We start from the raw sequence: 18365 nt of genomic DNA, 5'->3' as shown, positions 1-18365 counted from the left end.
ATGTTCCATCACCTCAGAGTAAGTCTTCCAAGTGTTGGCATTGATCATGTACTTGAAGAAACAATCACGTAGGCCTGCTGTGAAGGCCTTGAGGGCGGTCTTGTCATCTACCTCAGCGCAGTGAGAATACTCATAGCTGAAGCGACTGGCATACTCTCGTAGTGACTCGTCCAGCTTCTGGTGAATAGTGTACAAGTTATTTGTAGAATGCAAGCAATCGATCTGGAAGATGTGTTGAGAAACAAACAGTTTCCTCATTTCCTTAAATGAGTCTACTGTCTCAGGTGGAAGACGGTAATACCAGTTTAGAGCTCCGCCAGATAGGGTGGAGGGGAAGAGAAGACATTGTTCCTTGTCGGTGTGCATCTGATATGCCATGGTGGACTCAAAGAGGTTAAGGTGTTCAAATGGGTCCTCCCTTCCAGTATATAGTTGTAAACCAAGCTTTTGTTTTGTCTTCGCTTGAATGGGGGTGTCGAGGATCCTCCTTGTGAGAGGGCCAGGCATGGGTTAGTTCCAGTCAAGTATCTCAGCCTGACGTTTAGCCTTCAACTTGTTTACTTTTTCAATGAGCTGTAGGACAAAGGGGTCTTGAGTGAAGCCATGTACTACTGGAATTTTCTTTCGTAAGTCTTCATCGCCTCTTGGAAGTAGGAAAGTTTGAGCAAGGGCGTGTGTTTTTTTCTTGGACTCGCCATACTGACTTCTAGAGTGAGTCTGTCGGAATACCTCAGAGTCCCCTGTACCTTCATGTTCCTCTAGGACCTGTTGTTCTTTCCCTAGATTGGCATCGGGCTTGGGTCGTGGGAGGGGACCGAGTCTTTTAGAAACCCTTGGGTCATTGATCTTCGAGCATATGTGGAGGGGATTCTCTCAACGTTGCTTTAAGAAGTCTCGGCAGTCACGATAAACGGCTTTCGATCCTTCCAACCCTTCTGCAAGGAGGCTTCTTCCTCCACTTCTCTTGTTTCGGGTCTAATCATTTGGGTTGAGAGAAGTCTCATGTTGATCAACGTTTTGATGATTAGCTCGCTCCTCATCAGGGATACCCATGTCAAATGGAGGTGACCCTCCGTGTTGGGGGGTATCCAGATGATGGTTGATGTCCACAAGGGCAACGAGCTTACGTGTTTAAGTACGCCTAGTTTCGTAGAGCGTCTCAAAGAGCTTCTCATATTGCTCCTGGAAGACCTCATTCTTCATTACTATCTTGTTGTTCTGAGCTTCTAGCTCATCGACTTTAGCTTGAAGAGCAACCATTTTTCCTTCCTTCTTTTATTGCTTTGCATTAGGTGCAAGAAGGGTGTCGTTCTGTGTGTTGTGGCTTCCTTCGCTCCCTATGTTGGAGAGGGATGCCTGGTCAAAAGAGAGTGTACGAATGGTGGAAACCAGCTTGGCAAAGTTGAAGATAGTGGGAATAAGTGTTGTTCCCACAGACGGCGCCAAATGTTGATGCACAAAATTGGTGAGGACTTTGGTACAACAAAAAGTGTTAAGTTTGTGACCTTCGCTAGATTGCTCCGGTCACTAGTGTGGATAAGTAAGTAAATGGATAGGGATAGGGAAGCAAACATAAGATGCACGTGGTTCACCCAGATTGGCTACGTCCACAGAGTAGAGGAGTTCTCATTAATTGTTAAGAGTTTACACAAGTACATAGGTTCAAGCTTTCCTTTAGTGAGTACTATTAAATGATTTAGTACAAATGACATTCGGAAATATTGTGAGATAATGATCTTTATTTATAAAAGAGAGTTTCTAGTTTCATTCTGACATTGACACGTGTCGTGTTGTGATTGGCTTCTGATGTTGACACGTGTCGCGCTATGATTGGCTTCTGATGTCGACACGTGTCGCGCTATGATTGGCCTCCTGGTTGGAGGGAAACTCTTCTGGGTCCTTGACGGTATAACGTTGACCGGTGCTCAGTAGTTTCGAGATTGGTCAAGTATGGTACAAACAAGTTTTTTACTCAAATAAAACCGATTAACTAGATTCCACATCAGCAAATTCATTAATTATATTTAACTTTACACATTTAAAAATTTTCGATGCCCAAAACACCCCTATTTGAATGTTTGATGGACACAATTAGTTCCATATAGATTGTAAGGGAGAATTAATGATTTTACGAAAATAATAAATAATAAATTTATTGCCTAATATATAATAACAACAAAACATACCTAATATATGTAATAATACATGCTTAGTTAAGTCAACAAATTATATTTTACATATAAATGTAGGTAAATTATTTCACACACATATATATAACAACAACAAAAAACATGCATGGTATACGTAAAAATTCATGCAAAATAATTTACCTACAAAAAATGTTATTTGATTCAGTGCACCTACTATTCGAATTTTAAAATGTTAGATTGCTTAAAAAAACAAAATAATTTCCCCACTATATGTAAAATACATGCAAAATAATTTACCTACATAATAAAGCAAACCCAATGTATGCAAAATAATGTACCTACATAAAAAAAATATTATTATTTTATTCAATACTATTTTACCTATTATTTGTACATATAATAATAAAATGTGCCCAATATATATGATGATACATACAAAATATATGTTATTTGCTCATCATAAATTTACATATAGGTAAATTAATTAGTATAATATGTTTGATCATATTGTAGTACTGTGCAAACATATGTACATACATATATATATTGAGCTTGTGATAGTACTATACACATTGGAACGTATATATGTATATATATATATATGTGTGTGTGTGTGTGTGTGTGTGTGTGTGTGTGTTAGGGGTAATAATATGCAATAAATTATTTGTTCATTGTAATTAAGGTGAGTAATAATATTTATTGATTTATTTTGAATGTTGTGGTACAAGTTGTAAATATTTTGTATTAATAGGTCAATTACTTTCCTACATGGCAATCACTTTTAAATTTGGGTTTTATTTGAATGTTTATAATTATGTGGGTTTTTATATGAGAAATAAGAGTTACAATGGTCTAATCTAAAAAACTCTTATTATTATTACTATTGAACCAAAAGGTAAACAGAAGATGAAGAGACTGCATTTTAATCAAGCTCGATAGCTCGATCAAGAATTCTTATCACAATCCTCAGGGGTAAATTTTAGTTGCCTCCCATTAAGATCATATATGAATCTGTAATTCGCTTGCTGCAACGATCCTATAATAATACGAACATCATTCGGCATGATCGCCAAACACATAACCCCATTCCCGGGCGTATCACCGTCCAACTCAATAAATCCGTCCTCGTGTGCGATCTCAAGGTTAGCATTATTTTCAAAGTGAAAGGTAATAGGAGGCAGGTCCTCGAACCCCAAAGGTGGCGGCGGCGACCATTTATAGCACAAGTCGAGCTTAAGGTCAGAAGGACTGGGAGCCCTGATGAAGTCATGAATCTTCGAAAAATAACTCTCCAAGAACGCAATCACTGCATCATAAGCAGGCCTAATGAGAGAAGTAAATGTACTGCCATTGTCCATAACACAGCCACCTTCTTGACCCTGCTTGCGTATAGCAAACACCGATGGATCGATTTGAAGCCTTTGTTCATCCACGCTTATGCCCTGCAAATTGACGTAGTAATAGGGTATGTCTTGAAGGAGGACTAATGGTGTGACACTGCCGCTGCCTGGTGGCGGTTGGGGGATGTCCGCACCAAATCGGAGATACGTTGTAGTGTGCAAATCACGACAGAGGCAGAATGAAAATGCTCCTTGAATAAGATTGGAAATTTGGACTGGAAACGAATTGGGAGTATATCCCAAACCCAAAACTCCCGAAACCTCCCAATCATATTGTGTGTTTTTTGCATCATATGCACAGCCGAACACTATGCCTTCAATGGGCTCCGTCTGCCCGCTGGTTGACAAAAAATGGAAAGTTTCTCCTGCAAGCAACCAATCAAGCAAAATCTTATCAAGGGTCGGAAAATGCAAAAATATTTATACATATAAGAATCAGTAATGCTCTTTTAGAGACACAAAAATGGCATATTTGTTAATAGATACTCTAAAAGCATATGTTATGTAAAAAATAATGGACAGAGATCCTCTTCAAATCTCATTTTCCGGAGCCCAAGGACTAGACAATGCAGATCACTCAAATTGAATCCGATAGTCTCCATTAACTCATTCCACTGATCACCTCACACAAACCAAGGGCTCCGATTTCTTTTTCACACAAACCAAGACCTGTATTTCCTAGTCCTTAAGCTCCGGACACTAAGGTCTAAAGAGGATTCAAATTAGAAAATAATATTCATTCAAACACACAAATTGACCTCTATTAGAGAATGTCATCAACTGTGTTAGCTTTGTGTGTCTAAATAGCTTACTCTGTAAAAGGGTTTGTATCTTAAATCGTTAAAAGTAGACAATCACTCTTGCACCGAGGTCCCAACATGTTGTTTGTATAAAAAGAAGAACGTAATAAAAAATTAATATTGCGAGAAGATTATCATGCCTGCGAGAATGGTACGGATGGCGGAGCTGCTCAGGTACGTAATGTCTTGGGAGCAGAAATCCCCGACGCATTGGCCTGGTTTGCAAAGGGGATGCCGACCGCAAGGGAGAGGCTTATAAGATTTGGACTGGCTGTTAGGGTAAGGGGGTGCCTTGGTATGAAAGCATTCGTTTGGAGGCTTTTGACAATCCTCACAGAGATTCCATAAGAGGCTGCTCCCGGTGTCGATGTACAAGTAGAACGATTTGAATGGATCCGCAGGAAAAGCCTCGTCGAAAGTGCCAAGGCCAACTTGTATAGTGTAAGTTGCAATAAGCTGAAATTGGAGCTTCGGACGGATCAAATCGTTGGTCATCGTTTGATTTGTATTAATATATGTGTTGAGGGCCGATGAAATGGTAAAATCGAGGTGTTGAGCTCGGGCAGCGGATTGGTTTACGAGTCTCCGAATTTTTTCCGTATAAGAAATATTGCCAGGATAGAGAGGTGATGCTGGTGAATGAATGTGTATGAGTCCCATGGTCAAGCCATAGGGTTTGGCTTCAGTAGTAGTAGTAGTACTAGAGCCACCCCAAACTGAGAACAGCAAGAAGCTAGTAGATAGGAAGCTGCAAACAACATCACGAACTGCTTTCATTATCTGCGTCATGGGATTTTGATTAGGGAGAACTTGGTAGAAGGCTTAATATATTTTGTCTGCAACTCCAAAGCTGCTTAAATAGTATACGAATATCTAATAGCCATGGTTGGTAGGCTGCATATTTGTTAGGTTTCTTAAAACTTTTTTTTAAGGAAAAATTATATACTTCTCCATATGAGCAGTTTTTTTCCTTTAATTGCTTAAATTTCCTTATTAGGGTTTATCAAATAAAGAAATATAACGTACTTTTCCATATTAGCATAGCAATTAATTACCCTGCATAGTTTTTCCTTTTCTGGAATTACAGATGATGCATGCATGTCTTTGAAAAGATGCATGTATTGCAATACTGGTTTTGAGTTACATGTATATTGGTTGGTAAGACGCTTTATATGGAAAAATGAGGGTTTTTTTCCATAAGAGCAGTTTTGCCTTGCTTAAATTTTCTTATCAGACAATTATCACCCAAAGGAATATATATATTATTCAAGGATACTCGCTTGTGACACACGTTTATGTGGAACCCACTCTATAATGTATTTCAACGATTCAACTATCTATCTTTTTTGTCTTCCCTCAAGGATCATATTTACCAAAAATCACCCAAATTCAAAATCATATGACCATTGGATTAAACTTAATGTTTTTTTGCAGAACCGTATTCGACCATTTTCTTTATTACAAATGAATGTCTTAATGTTTTGAATTTGTCTATTTGTTTTCAAGGATGATCTATGAATGATGTGCTAAAATATAAATGCTTCATATCATTAAAATACATTACAAAGTAGCCTTTTAAAAGCATGTATCCCCAAATCTTAACCCACACACACACCTTTATACAAAGGGATCCCCATTTTTTTTTTTAATGGAGATTAGGTGTGGGGCCCACTCCACATCGAATTTCAACGATCCGAACCATCTATTTTGTAAGTCTCGATTCATAGATCATCGTTACAAAAAATCAATTTCATCCGAAACCATTTGCCTATTTAACTATCAAGGTCAAATTTCATTGTTTCTTATATAACAAAGTATTTGTTCATTTCTTTGAACACAATTAGATGTCTTAAATATTTCCGATTTGGCTAATATTTTGCAAGGATGATCTATGAGGTACAACTTGAAAAATAGACTATTCAGATAGTTAAAGTTCGATGTAGTGTGGACCCCACAATTAATCCCTATTTTTATAAAAAAATTGGGGATCCATTTCCTTAGAGGCTTCCTACACACACACACACACACATACATATATATATATATATAGCGGAATGCATATATGTGCAATGAGGCAAATGACGAACCATGCACGTCTCTAGTACATACCAAAGTGGCTTAGAAGTATTAATCAAAGGATAAACAACAGAAAACATTGAACTCAATATTTAAATTTTGTTTTTGTAAATTTATGAAAACTGCTAGCTAAGAATAGCAATATTATTGGTTTAGTGATTTTTATCAAATTGGAAGATGTCCCATATTTGAATCCCCCTCTTCAGCCATATCAAAATAAAATATAAAAAAAATTCTACTAAGAGAGTATGAGCAAGGGCGGAGCCAGCCAGTGGCTGCCCTGAAATCTAGCAGACCCCAAATGTGAAAAGATGATTTTAGTGTTAGAAAAAATATGTATTATGGAATATTAAGTCTAATGTTGCACAAAACAAAAATCTAGCCTACCGTTAGCACTTAAAATTTCGCTCCATAAAAGAGACTCGTGAAACGAAAGAAATCAAGATCCAAATTTCGAACCAGGAAAATTTCGTTCTATACTACAAGGAAAATAAATTAGCCCGCATACCCAATATAAATCCTAGCTACAACCTTGAGCAAGAGGGGTTTCTGTTTCCTTTTCCCACTCTGGTATGATTCATGACATAGTTATTAATCACATATTGCTTAGAGAAATTGAAGATTAAGCCTTGTAGGTATTTTCCAGCTTCATCATATTTGTCGGTTTTAATTTACCCAGAAGAAACCTTTCGTTCTTTTTATGGTCTCTTACTCGTACCAATATATTACTTGCAAGTAAACTTCTTATCTTCTAAGAAAAAATAGTTAATTGCTTTCTTGAGTAATTTTTTTTTTTCTAAGTGGAGATCGATTAGGCGAGAAAGATATACAATAACTTGATTCTTCGTACACTACCAAAAAATAGATGTTTAGGGAGGAATTGTTTCGTCACTTGAAGTCCTCATTTCGTCCGCGGAATGTTTTTACCAAGAAGATGGAGCTCCTCACAAGATTCTCGTTGTAGCACCCTCAGGAAAAGTCTACAGTGCCGACACTGGTGAAGCTTTTCGTTCTTAAAAGCCTTCAAAGCGCCAGTGAAAGCAATTTCCTCGCCGTATGATAGAAAACACAAGAAAATTGAAATTTATACAACAAAAAGGTTATTTCCTCGCTATATAGTAATTGTTTCAACCATATCAAAATAATAGGAATTTATTTACGAAGTTAAAATCCTATATAGTTTTAATTAGACTTTGCAGAGTATATTAATATATATATAAGATAATATATAGATGATATACAGTTATACACACACGATAGTTCTAAAAGACTGCATTTTCTAACAAATTAAAAACATGACAAACAGAAAGACGTACACTTTCTAACCTCTACGCTGCAAGAGGCCCCTTCTGTTGTATTTATAGTTTGTTTCAGGGCCACTGCGGATGCACTAGATTACAAAGAAAATCCAGAAAGACCAACCAAAAAAGGAAAAGTGTAAGAGAAGTGTATTGGTATAAGTTAAATACCCACATACATGCATATATTTATATGGTTATATATGATTATGAAAACTTATCATTGGGCTCGTTTGATATTTACTTCGTTTTGAAGACAAAAATATAGAGAAAACAAGGGATGAAGAATGAAAATAAATCTTGATAGCGAAAACACAACTGAAAATAGGTTTTGGTTCTTATTTTGTGTGCTTTTCTTTGTTCAAATATTATCTCTCACATCGTCTTTTTTCTTTATTTTTCCGAAGATTCTGTAAAACCAAAAACTAAAATTGAAATAATTTTAAACGTTGTCTTAACATATATAGCAGTATAAGAATTATGAATGAAATATAAAGTAAGCCCTTATCTGAACAAGAAAGAAACCTAACAAGTTAAGTGGACATGCATTGCATGGCTGCTAAAAAAGGTTTATGTGAAAATAAAAACAAATAAACAGAGTAATTAGCAGACGTTGCAAAGTCGTATCTGGCATGCACTACGCTGCGCATAACACAATTCAAGAAATTGTGCTGGTTTTTCAACATTTGAAGGGTCAATATTAAATCAAGCCGCAAATTCTCTCTTTTCAATGTGGAAATTTAATTACCTAATTAAAGTTGCCATTCCATTATAAGCACGATTAAAGATTAAAGATATAGCTTTTGCAGATAAAATCTTAACTGGCATATGGCAAGACTCACATTATTGGGTTAAATAAGTTGCCAACTTCTCACATGATGCGTTAAAAAAAAGTAGCACACACGACAATAATATCAAAGTTTTGGATTTCATTTTATGATAGATTAATAGTGTGATAGTTCGCAACCGATACGTTACTATTATTCAATAGCTTGTTTTTACATGAATAGATGACATGATTGATATTTTATTAAAGACAAATACTTATTTCACTATAGCAAGATTAATAAAAGAAGCTTCCATGGCACAAGGATGTTACCATGGTGTTATTATGTGACAATGGAGGAAATCTTGACAGTAGTATCTCCAGCGTAAGTCAGCTTCTCTCATTTTGCAACTATGATATAGTATTGTACTCAAAAAAGGAAAAAAAAAAACTATGATATAGTATTAATAACTTATAACATCACGTAGCAATGTGGCTGTCACACCAAAACTACAATCAAGACGTGTAAAATGGATACTTATTATGTCAGTGAATTGGAGCTGTAACATCCCACATCGCCTAGGGGAGTGGATCCTATAAGCCTTATATGTATATTCTCATCTCTACCCAGCATGAGGCTTTTTGGGCTTCGGGTTTCGTAGGAACTCTGAAGTTAAGCGAGTTCGAGCGAGAGCAATCCTATGATGGGCAACCTACTGGGAAGTTCTCGTGTGAGTTCCCAGAAACAAAACCGTGAGGGCGTGGTTGAGGCCCAAAGCTGACAATATCGTGCTACAATGGAGTCGAGCCAGGGATGTGGTGGGGACCTAGGCTGGGATGTGACAATTTGGTATCAGAGCCAATCCATGACCGGAATTGTGCCAACGAGAACGTTGGGCCCCTAAGGGGGGTGGATTGTAACATCCCACATTGCCCAGGGGAGTGGATCATGTAAGCCTTATATGTATATTCTCATCTCTACCTAGCATGAGGCTTTTTGGGAGCTCACTGGCTTCGGGTTCTATAGGAACTCCGAAGTTAAGCGAGTTCGCGAGAGCAATCCTATGATGGGTGACCCACTGCGAAGTTCTCTTGTGAGTTCCCAGAAAAAAAAACCGTGATGGCGTAGTCAAGGCCCAAAACGGACAATATCATGTTATGGTGGAGTCGAACTCGGGATGTGGTGGGGGCCAGGCCAGGATGTGACAGGAGCATAAACATAATAAACTGCTTTAATTTGGTATCATACGCTAGTATATTGAGTTGACAAAACGACCTCTTGTTCATGTAAGAATACAAAAGCTAAGCGTACTCCAATTGACAATTGGCAAGCAAAAGTTATGTAGTGATCTACAACACACGGCATATATACAATACAATGAATACATATAACAATACATTTTGCATAAAGGCCTTGAAACGTAACTGCTAGTGGCCTATCAGGTATCCAATGTAAACCCTTTTGGTTTTGTTGTTGCAAAACGCTCTACTGTTTGCTTCACGAAACCTCATGGCTCAAGCTCCACGAAACTGAGGCCAATAACAAAATATTAAACTCCAAATTTATTGAACTCTAAATTTATGTCACCTCATATTTTTTGTACAATGTTTTATAATATTGGCTTGATAATTAACGTTAAACTGTGAGATAACAAAGATTTCATGAAGAGTCTCACTTTTAAAAGAGTTTCCTTAGCATTTATGTTCTCGAAGATTAATTAGTACGTCTAGTAATTAGCTAGCCAGCTATGAGCTTAATTTCCCAATTAACGATGGAGCTTTCCAAGCTCACTAATTCCTTGCCCAAAACCACAAGACACCCAATCAAACCACACAAATACAGTGTGTTCACAGCTAGCTCCCAAATTCCAACAGTTAGCTAACTTAACTCATCAAATCGGTTTCTTTTTTCTTCTTCTTTTCCTTTTCCTTTTCCCTTCTACTCTCTTGTATATAAACGCATGCTATGCAAGAGTTATAGCAAGCTCTGAGTGTTTGAGTTTTTGGAGAGCCCTCGGCCTCAAAACTCTCTCAGTCATTAAAGAGCTTCATCAAGCCAAGAATGGCAGCCCCTGATGCTCCTCTCTTGGCCTCAGTTTTTGGCATTCTAGGTAGCCCTGGCTACTAACCCTAGCCCCTAGCTTATTAGTTTCTAATTTTTCTATCTCCCCTTCCCAAACTTCCCCAGTAAATCTGAATTTTTTTTCTATTTCGTCTTCGACTTGGTTTCAATTCTAAGTTCTCTCGATTTTCTTTTTTCTTTTTTCATTTCTACAGGTAACATTGTGTCCTTCATGGTGTTACTAGCTCCACTGTAATCCCTCTCTCTCTCTCTCTCTCTCTCTCTCTCTCTCTCTCTCTCTCTCTCTCTCTCTCATATATGCATATGGGATTTTCATGTATCATCTGTAATTGTTATCTAACTTTCTTTTTCCTTTTTTTTTAGGCCAACATTTTATAGGATTTTCAAGAAAAAATCAACAGAGGGATTCCAATCTATACCTTATGCAGTGGCACTGTTTAGCGCCATGTTGATGCTCTACTATGCCTTCCTCAAGGGACATGCTTTCATGCTCATCACCATCAATTCCATCGCCTGCGTCATCGAAACAAGTTATCTTGTAATCTACATGATTTATGCACCAGCAAAAATCAGGGTACATAATTATAATACGCTCTATCTTGTAGGGTTAGGTGCGATCCGATTTGGCGTACCTATAAAACATTTCACGTTCAGCTTTTATTTACTCGCATACAATTTTGTTCTGGTTTTGCAGATTTATACGGCTAAGCTACTTACCCTTTTCAATGTGGGGGCTTATGGTGTGATCTTATTTGCTACTTCCTTAATCACAGATCCTTATCTGAGGATTAAAATAGTTGGGTGGACTAACGTTGTGTTTTCTGTATGTGTATTTGCTGCTCCTCTTAGTATAATGGTAAGAGAATTTATTCACACTAAGCCTAGTATTTTTAATGTTAATAAATACGGATCAATTCACCTAATTTATCATCTCCTTTTACCATTTTCAGAGGCTAGTTATTAAAACAAGGAGTGTGGAATACATGTCCTTCCCTTTGTCGTTCTGCTTAACTCTATGCGCTGTGATGTGGTTCTTCTATGGCCTTCTACTAAGAGATTTATTCGTAGCGGTACGAATTCTCAGCTCCTTGACCTCTAAGTAACATATGTGATGTTGCACTATAATAATACTGCCCCACTGTTTTAAAACTCTTTTGCTTTTTTTCTTCCATGTTTAGGCACCAAACATCCTAGGGTTCGGGTTCGGGATTGCGCAGATGATCATGTACCTAGTGTTCAAGAAATCAAAGAAAGCCGTCTTACCCCAATATATTCTCAAAGAGATACCAAATGAAAATGGGGTTGCAGAAAATGACAATCAGTTGAAAGAAGAAGACACAAATGACAGCAAGGTTGAAGATGTTTGCTCGGAGAGCATGACAAGCAAGGTTGAAGATGCTCGGTCGGAAAGCATGACAAGCAAGGTCGAAGATGCTCGGTTGGAGAGCATGACAAGCAAGGTTGAAGATGCAACTACAGAACAAAATGAATCAGTTGTGTGATGACTTAGAGTGGATGAAATACCTAATGATCCACATGAATACATTTAGAACTGCCATTAGGGTTTTGATATCCTTAAGGCCACTATGGATATTGCAAATTGGAACAGCTGCTGTTCTTCTAGTTCTAGCTAGCCAGTTCCCCATTAATGTTTCTATCTTCTCTCTCTTTTTCTTTGCCAATACTATTATTGGTTTGTTCTACCATGTGGCCCTTTCGTACCAAAGTAATTGCATACAGCAAATAGAATGGAGAAAACCTAATCTGATCACAAATGTAGCGATAAACCTAATCTAGTTAACAAATGCTGTCAACTTAATCTACTAAGTAGGCAGACACGTACCCTTACGAAACATATTGCTCCAACAAAAAAAATGATGATAAAATGTTAACATCTTTCATAATCTAATTAACAATACTTTTCAAATTTGAAAGTTCCGCTGGGAGAGACCATGCATCCAAATCATTCTTTATATTGTTGAGAGTATTGGAGTAGAGGAACTTTGGTACAATTGGAGATTTGGTCTCTAAACTAAAAATTTGTGAATATTTGTTCATGAAGTTATAAATGTAGAGCAATGATATTTTTGGCTAACTCTATTAAAACTTCAATCTATTTTTTGCCCAACATTATAAAGGGTTTAAAAGGGCAAATGCGAGCATAGCAACATGCTAAAGAATCCGTGGATGTACCCAAGGGGTTGAGCGGATGTGCTCCCTATGCACATTGTTCGTCTGGAGGAATTCTTTTGGGCTAACTTCCTTTTGAGTCCAAAGTTCAAGTTTTAACCCAAACACACATGAGATCAAATCCTCTATTGAGCATCTTCAACAACCTAGCTAATGAGGCTTTCTGGCGACTTAAACAAAAAAAAATATGGAGAAAAACCAAGCTCCAACAAACTAGCTATCTTAACTTCGTAAATAGTAACTAACAAGATTAGCTAGGAGGGAAAAGAAAGTTAAATTTTTGCTAAACATTAAAAACTATAAAAAAAAAGCTAGTATTGTTGGGTCAGTTGGCTAGCTACAATAATAAAAATGAACTATTATTAGCACTCATAAATATCTTATTCTACACTCTTTTTTTTCTAATTATAGAAAATTCTGAATTCAAAATGAGATTTTAGGAGTGCCAGTAACAATTCCCTAATCGAAATTTAACTAATATTGTTGGAGATTCTCTGCATATCCCTTTCTTCCGGACCAACAAATCATAGCCGTCGATGCAAATCCAGCGGCTTGCAAATAAATTTGTGCCTAAATTTGTGTTGCCTGGGCAAATCCTCTGCAAGTCTCTCCCTTGCACTTGCACTAGAGCACGCTTTACTTACCCCTAATCTGCAAATTAGGGTTTCCAATTCGTCCTCTTTCCTCCCCAATTCCTTTACCCATTTCTCAATACTTCCCTAATTCCGCTCAACAATGAAGAATCAACACCCAAAACACGAAGGAAACAGAGAGAAATTCAGCGGCTCGAGATCGAGTAGCATGAAGAAGAAGAAGAAGAACATGAGGAGGATGGGCGGTCAAGGCCTTTCGCTCGAGGCCTTCGCGAGTGCCAAATCGAACAGCAGCTACTTCAACCCAGCTTTGATTAGTATGGAAAAGCCCTCTCCTTTGATTTCATTTCGATTTGTCTTTATTTTTTTTCAATTTTTATTTGTTTCTGTATCAATATTTTTCCTGTTTATATCATCTTCTTTCAATTTTTATTTACTTTTTGCTTGGTGGGTATGATTTATTGTGATTTTAATGAATTGGGTTGGTTCTGTTTATTGTATCAGAGAAGCAGAAGGAGCTCTACAAGAACTCCAAGTATGTGAACAAGTATAAGAAGTCACTGAAACAACAGCAGAGCAATCCTCCGTTGGCGATAAGCCGCTTCGAGGTTTGATTTCTTTGGCTTATGTTTTGTTGGATTTTATTTGAAATTAGGGACAGGGATTGTGTGTTATGAAAACCCAATTACACTCTTGTTGTGAAAACATTATTTGGAGATTGAAGTCTCAAGTTGTGTATTGTTTCGGTGTACAGGAGGAGATGGAAACCGAAGATGGTAAAAGGGAGAGCAAAACGGGATATGTTAGTAAGAAGGAGAATGAGACTGAATGTGGTAGTAAAATGGAGAGTGGAGCTGGAGATAGTAGTGAAAAGGAGAACGAAACTGGAGGTGGTAGTAAGATGAGTAAGAATGACAAGAAGAAAAAGAAGTACGGTGCTCGTAGTATAATGAAAATGTATGAGATGAAACATGAAGATGAACAGAAGGAGAGAATGGAGAGGGAGGCGATTATTCAGGCAAAGAAGGAAGAACGAGAAAAGGCGGAAGCACGAAGGAAGTCTTCTAGGGAGAAGATGCTTAAGAAAACGCATAAAGGTCAGCCTGTTATGAAGTACAGAATTCAGCATCTTTTGGAGACTATTCAAGGTTCTTCGAAGCAAGCATAGTTTGCGTAAGTTTTCGAACTTGTTTTGATATTTGGATAATCATAATTGTAATGTTGCTGATTGAATTACTACTCGAGCAATGGAAAAACAGTTTTGATACCGTGAGGGTAGTGAATCGGTTCTCTACATGTTGTTGTGATAGTTTTTTTCATCATTTTCTATGAACGTTTAAACGCTTAAGTATTGTTTATTTACTCGGTATTAAAACCTCATCTAGCTTGCAACCAGAATAAAACCCGTTTAGATGATATGTTACTACTGAACCAACCATATACCGAGCAGAACACCATCTCTATCATCTTGTCACACACACAAGCACTCGGAAATGAACCGAGCCTGTGCCAAAATGTTCGACTGAGAAGATTTCAGTGTCTCTGATGCGCAGCAATTAGAGAGCGCTTCGGAGGTGGTTTGCAGATGAACATGAGTATAACTGTATGAGAGAAGTTGTTCGTTTCGGAGGCTCGCTGCTGGTTTGCAAACTTGCAATGCTAGAGCTTCCCCTCCATTGTGTTTTTCCAAAGTTGAATTTCCTCGATATCCATACAAAACATGTTCTCCAAGGAAAACGTTAAAACGGGTTACCAGCTTTATTTGTGTACCCTGTTTAGAATGTATTTAGATTAGAAAATCATGCTTAAAATTTCTTGTTGCGCAAGATATATGAGGATTGTTCTTGAAAAATTTAGTTATATTATTCCTGGAAATTTCGGAAACTCAAAACATAATTTATTATTTTAGTTGAATTAATATGGTTACTTAAATTAAACTACCTCAAATAATTTTTCGAGATGTAATCCTAATAATTTTTCAGATAGGATTTCGAGTGACACGTGTCGCTAAAGTGATGAACTCTCCATATTTCTTGTCGATATGTATTCTCAATAATTTTTCGGATATGATTTCGAGTGCCACGTGTTGCTATTTGAGTAACTCTCCAGATTTCTTATCGATAAGTAATCTCAATAATTTTTCGGATAGGATTTCGAGTGTCACGTGTCGATATGTGAGTAATTCCCCAGATTTCTTGTCGATATGTAATCTTAATAATTTTTCGGATAGGATTTCGAGTGCCACATGTTGAGATGTAATTTATTGTGCGAATTTTAGATAAGATTCTTATTTGCGTGGCACTTATTATCTTCATCTTCAAATGTCCATAAATAGGGTGGATATTGGGCTATAATTCACACACCTTCATTTTTGCCCTCTCTAATATCTCTTTCAATTCAATCTCCTTCAATTCAAGTTTGCAATGAATTCCAACTTTTAATCCTTTTCGCATTCCAAACATTGAAACTAAGAAACGAAGCTATCAAAATGGATCAAACAACCTTTTCTTCATAAACATGGCTGCAAAGGTGATATAAAAGTATCAATCCACGCAAAACCTAACGACAAAATTCATCACCAAAACGATCTCGCTCCAACTATTTCTTGTAATTTATTATATGAAACTACCAACTTTAAGCTTCCTTTCTGAGTCCTCTCCCTTCTGAATCTTCAAAAACCTGCAGAAAAGTCATCTTACAATTTCAATTCTGACAGATCCCTATTCCCACCGTTTGCTGCTCCGTCACCGTTGGCTCCGCCGTTTCCATCCGACTTCCCACCGTTTTTGCAGTTAGAGTTCCCAATACCGTTCTTGCCGTTGGACTTGTTGTGTGCTGCTCCGTCGTCGTTGGACTTCCCAGAGTTGCTTCTCGTCGCCATTGGCTCCGTCATTTCCCTCCGACTTCCCACCGTTCTTGCCGTCGCCATTGGCTCTGCCGTTTCCCTTCATCGACAGTGCTAGAGGACGGGGAGGAGAATGATACCCCTTTGGGAGTGAATGTTTTACAAGATGCTCTACCACCTCTATGAGGTATTTAATCTTAAGTGAGTTTTTTCTAGATTCCAGAAGAAGATATTCAAGGCGGTCATCCACCTTGAAAGAGCAGATATCACCCTTCAGAATGCCCTTCAAAGCTTCATTCACCCCACCTTGAAAGAGCTTGTGAGATGAATGAAGCTCTTTAAGGGTGAATGAAGCTTGTGATATAGCCAAAAGTATTGACCATATCTACTTGTGAGGTGAATGAAGCTCTGAAGGCAATTATGAAAGGTGATACATGCTCTTTCAAGGTGGATGACCGCCTTGAATATCTGCTTGTGGAATCTAGAAAGAAAAAAAAAAAAAAAAAAACTCACTTAAGATTAAATACCTCATAAAGATGGTACAACATCTTGTGAAAGACTCCCTCCCAAAGGGGTGTCCTCTTCCTTATCCCCGTCCTCCAGCACCGTCGAATGAGGGAAACGGCGAAGCTAATGGCAACGGCAAGAACGGTGGGAAGTCAAAGGGAAACGACGAAGCCAATGGCGACGGGAAGGGCAATTCTGGGAAGTCCAACGGTGACGAAACATCACACAACAAATCCAACGCCAAGAATGGTAGTGGGAACTCCAACGGCAAGAATGGTGGGAAGTTGGATGGAAATGGCAGAGCCAACGGTGACAGGGCAGCAAACGGTGGAAATAGGGATCTGCCGAAACTAGAACTGTACGATGACTTTTCTGCAGATTTTTGAAGATTCAGAAAGGATGAGGCTGAGAAATGAAGTTTAAAGTTGGTAGTGTCATATAATATATTACAAGAAATAGTTAGAGGGAGATTGTTTTGGTGATGAATTTTGTCGATCGATACTTTTATATTAGCTATGCAGCCATGTTCATGAAGAAAAAGTTGTTTGATCCATTTTGAAAGCTTCGTTTCTTAGTTTTAATGTTTGTAAACGGACGGCCAAGATTATAGCAAGCCTATAGGTTTGATATAACATATAACATTTTCCTTCATTCACCTCTATGTGATGAATTATAAGGGAGATTTTTAACATTGTCGTGAACTTATATTAACTCATGATATTTTATCAATTTTAATTTTTTACTAAATTAATATAAAACCTATTTTCAAAGCCGTGAACTTATGTTAATTCACAATATTTGATCAATTTTCAAATTTTATTGAACATATTTTCGTGTCATTTTCACCATACAAAGACTCATCCTAATCCTACCAACAAAAAAAAACCCCAAGTAGAAACTGGAAACTGATGAGACTGCATCCACAAATTTTGAGTTTCTGAAATTTCCAGGAATAATATAACTAAATTACTCAAGAACAATCCTCATATATCTCGTGCAACAAGAAAGTTTAAGCATGATTTTCTAATCTAAATACATTCTAAACAGGGTACACAAATGAAGCTGGTAACCCGTTTAACGTTTTACTTGGGAGTCCAAAGCTTTTGGGCTGTACTACAAAGTCCAAGTTTAGAGCACTCAATTCGAAGCCCATACCTTAATCTTCATTACGTTTTCCTTTACAAAGTGATGAGTTGGGAGACGTAGATGTTGGCGTAGAGATGTACTGGCTAGAGTGGGTGTGCTTCCTCCTATGCGCTTGAGTATGGATCATCGTCTCGCCCAACTTGATTAGTTTAAAATAGAATATTGACGTAGACGCGGACGTAGCTATATTGGCTAGTGAAATGGGCTTGCTAGATAGAACCCAACAGGCCAAAACCCAAACTATTTTACCCCGAAGTGACCTGATCCGAATATGAAATTTTAATATTTTTTTTTTTTTTTTGAACAAACGATAATATCTACATTAAGGGAGTGTGAAGAAGTGGGCTAAGCTTCACACTGAGCTAACCATAATAAAGTGGTTTAAATTCGTCTTTCGCGAGAATCAAACTTAGGACATCTCACTTACAAGTGAAGAAGAATACTACTATGGATTATTGTTGGCAAGTGAAACGGGTCAAAACCTAAATTGTTTTACCCCAATGTGACCTGA

The 18365-nt window shown here is 37.5% G+C and overlaps 4 protein-coding genes across 7 annotated transcripts; 3 read left to right on the top strand and 1 right to left on the bottom strand.

Annotated features, from left to right (window-relative positions):
• Nucleotides 1–3094: 3094 nt before the first annotated feature.
• On the bottom strand, nt 3095–4845 carry LOC126590500 (aspartic proteinase nepenthesin-1-like). The gene is made up of 2 exons (XM_050255943.1): nt 4491–4845; nt 3095–3915 (listed from the first exon to the last, which is right to left on the bottom strand). The coding sequence occupies exons 1-2, from the start codon at nt 4843–4845 to the stop codon at nt 3095–3097; spliced, it is 1176 nt and encodes a 391-aa protein (XP_050111900.1).
• Nucleotides 4846–10481: 5636 nt separating this feature from the next.
• LOC126590722 (bidirectional sugar transporter SWEET9-like) lies at nt 10482–12349 on the top strand. Of its 2 annotated transcripts, XM_050256217.1 has the most exons (7): nt 10482–10601; nt 10768–10804; nt 10937–11147; nt 11268–11429; nt 11524–11643; nt 11752–11961; nt 11998–12349. In XM_050256217.1, exons 1-7 carry the CDS (start codon nt 10553–10555, stop codon nt 12073–12075), a joined length of 867 nt encoding a protein of 288 aa, XP_050112174.1. In that variant the 5' UTR covers nt 10482–10552; the 3' UTR covers nt 12076–12349. The 2 variants fall into 2 exon arrangements, with proteins under 2 accessions (XP_050112174.1, XP_050112173.1); XM_050256216.1 differs by having other exon boundaries at nt 11752–12349.
• A 990-nt stretch (nt 12350–13339) lies between these two features.
• Nucleotides 13340–15270, top strand: LOC126591640 (rRNA-processing protein FYV7-like). 3 transcript variants are annotated; one of them, XM_050257417.1, is made up of 4 exons: nt 13340–13673; nt 13861–13964; nt 14111–14529; nt 14910–15270. In XM_050257417.1, the coding sequence occupies exons 1-3, from the start codon at nt 13499–13501 to the stop codon at nt 14522–14524; spliced, it is 693 nt and encodes a 230-aa protein (XP_050113374.1). In that variant the 5' UTR covers nt 13340–13498; the 3' UTR covers nt 14525–14529; nt 14910–15270. The 3 variants fall into 3 exon arrangements, with proteins under 3 accessions (XP_050113374.1, XP_050113375.1, XP_050113373.1); XM_050257418.1 differs by having other exon boundaries at nt 14894–15270; XM_050257416.1 differs by lacking the exon at nt 14910–15270 and having other exon boundaries at nt 14111–14639.
• Nucleotides 15271–16737: 1467 nt separating this feature from the next.
• Nucleotides 16738–17094, top strand: LOC126590499 (uncharacterized). Its single transcript, XM_050255942.1, has one exon. It carries the CDS (start codon nt 16738–16740, stop codon nt 17092–17094), a length of 357 nt encoding a protein of 118 aa, XP_050111899.1.
• Nucleotides 17095–18365: the final 1271 nt, after the last annotated feature.

Source organism: Malus sylvestris, chromosome 11, assembly GCF_916048215.2.
Source record: "Malus sylvestris chromosome 11, drMalSylv7.2, whole genome shotgun sequence".
NCBI classification, from domain to species: domain Eukaryota; kingdom Viridiplantae; phylum Streptophyta; class Magnoliopsida; order Rosales; family Rosaceae; genus Malus; species Malus sylvestris.
This window is presented reverse-complemented; position numbering and strand designations above follow the sequence as displayed.